The following is a 1,161-nucleotide window of genomic DNA, read 5'->3' on the forward strand; positions in this document are numbered from 1 at the left end:
ACGAACGCCCCTCGATGATGGGCCCAGGGTACCCGTTCTGACGGATGTAGTTGAGCTGCACCCTGTCGTTACCTCGGAGCCGCCGTGCGTCGGCGGCGTCGCGGTTGCCGTCTTCCTCCTCGCTCGAGGACTCGTCGTCGTCGTCGTCGTCAGCAGGAGGAGGGGGGTTGCCTTGGTTGGCGAGGTGGTTGCGCATGACCCGCGCTGCCGATATGCGAGACGTGCGAAAGACGGCAGGGCGCGGGGGAACGTCCGCGCGCAACTTCTTCTCCATGTCCAGAAATTGAGGGTTGTAGTGGCGGAACATGCGCGTCGCCTGCACGTTGCCATACTTCCCGAGGAGCGCCTGGGGATAGCAGTACACCGCGAGGGGCTTCCCGCTGCCCCGGTTGCGCATGTCGTACAGCTCCTCCTCAAGGTCGCTTTCGTCGTCGTCGTCGTCGTCGTCGTCGAAGTTCCCTCCGCCTCATCAAACTGGTCCTCGATCTCTCTCAAGCCTGGATCGGCGTCCGAAGACTCATCGTTCTCCTGATGCTGCTGAGGGTTGCCTGCGCGAGCTGCCCGCCTGCGTCGTCGCCGTCGACGCCTGCGTCGCGCCGCCGCCTCCACGCTCGCGTCACCCTTGTACATCTCCTGGATGGTCAAAAGGTTGCACAGGATGCCGCATGCGCTCTCCTCGGTGAGCTCGTCCCGTGGCCTTCGCCGTGCAATGCGGTGGCCCTCCAAGTTGTAGATAGGCTTCTCCTTCCCGTCCGGGCCCATCAGTGGGTAGTTCTCCAGATCCAAGGGCTCGTCGTCGTCCAACGGATCGTGGCTGTCATACACCTCGCCATGCTGGTCGATGATGTCGGCCGGGTCGATCGCCTCCCATTCCTCGACGTAGTGCGCTCTGCGTACAGACAGATATCAGTGAAACCCTATAAGTAGCACAAAAGAAGGGACCGCGCGCACCTGATGTGAGTCGCAACGGCAAAGTTCGCATAGCGGATGCGAGACCAGTCGCGCTCGGTTCCCCAGCGAGCCTTCTCCGCCTCCAACCCCGTGCGCACCGCGATCCGCTCGTTCTGACCGTAGCGCATGCTCATGACGATCGGGGAGTGGTCCGTAAAGAACTTGTCCTCCTTCCACTCCTTCGGCATCCCGGCCACAAACTCTTTCCAG

At 62.5% G+C, this 1,161-nt stretch overlaps 1 protein-coding gene across 1 annotated transcript; it reads right to left on the bottom strand.

Moving 5' to 3' along the window:
• Positions 1 to 32: 32 nt before the first annotated feature.
• B0H18DRAFT_1132341 (uncharacterized protein) lies at positions 33 to 1,139 on the bottom strand (the record flags this gene model as incomplete). Its single annotated transcript, XM_048035559.1, has 3 exons — positions 33 to 422; positions 476 to 889; positions 952 to 1,139. Coding segments are annotated over 3 exons (992 nt in total), but the record flags the coding sequence as incomplete, so codon positions are not given.
• Positions 1,140 to 1,161: the final 22 nt, after the last annotated feature.

This window comes from Fomitopsis serialis (assembly GCF_022376445.1).
Source record: "Fomitopsis serialis strain Sig1Antser10 chromosome Unknown B0H18scaffold_891, whole genome shotgun sequence".
Classification (NCBI taxonomy): Eukaryota; Fungi; Basidiomycota; class Agaricomycetes; order Polyporales; family Fomitopsidaceae; genus Fomitopsis; species Fomitopsis serialis.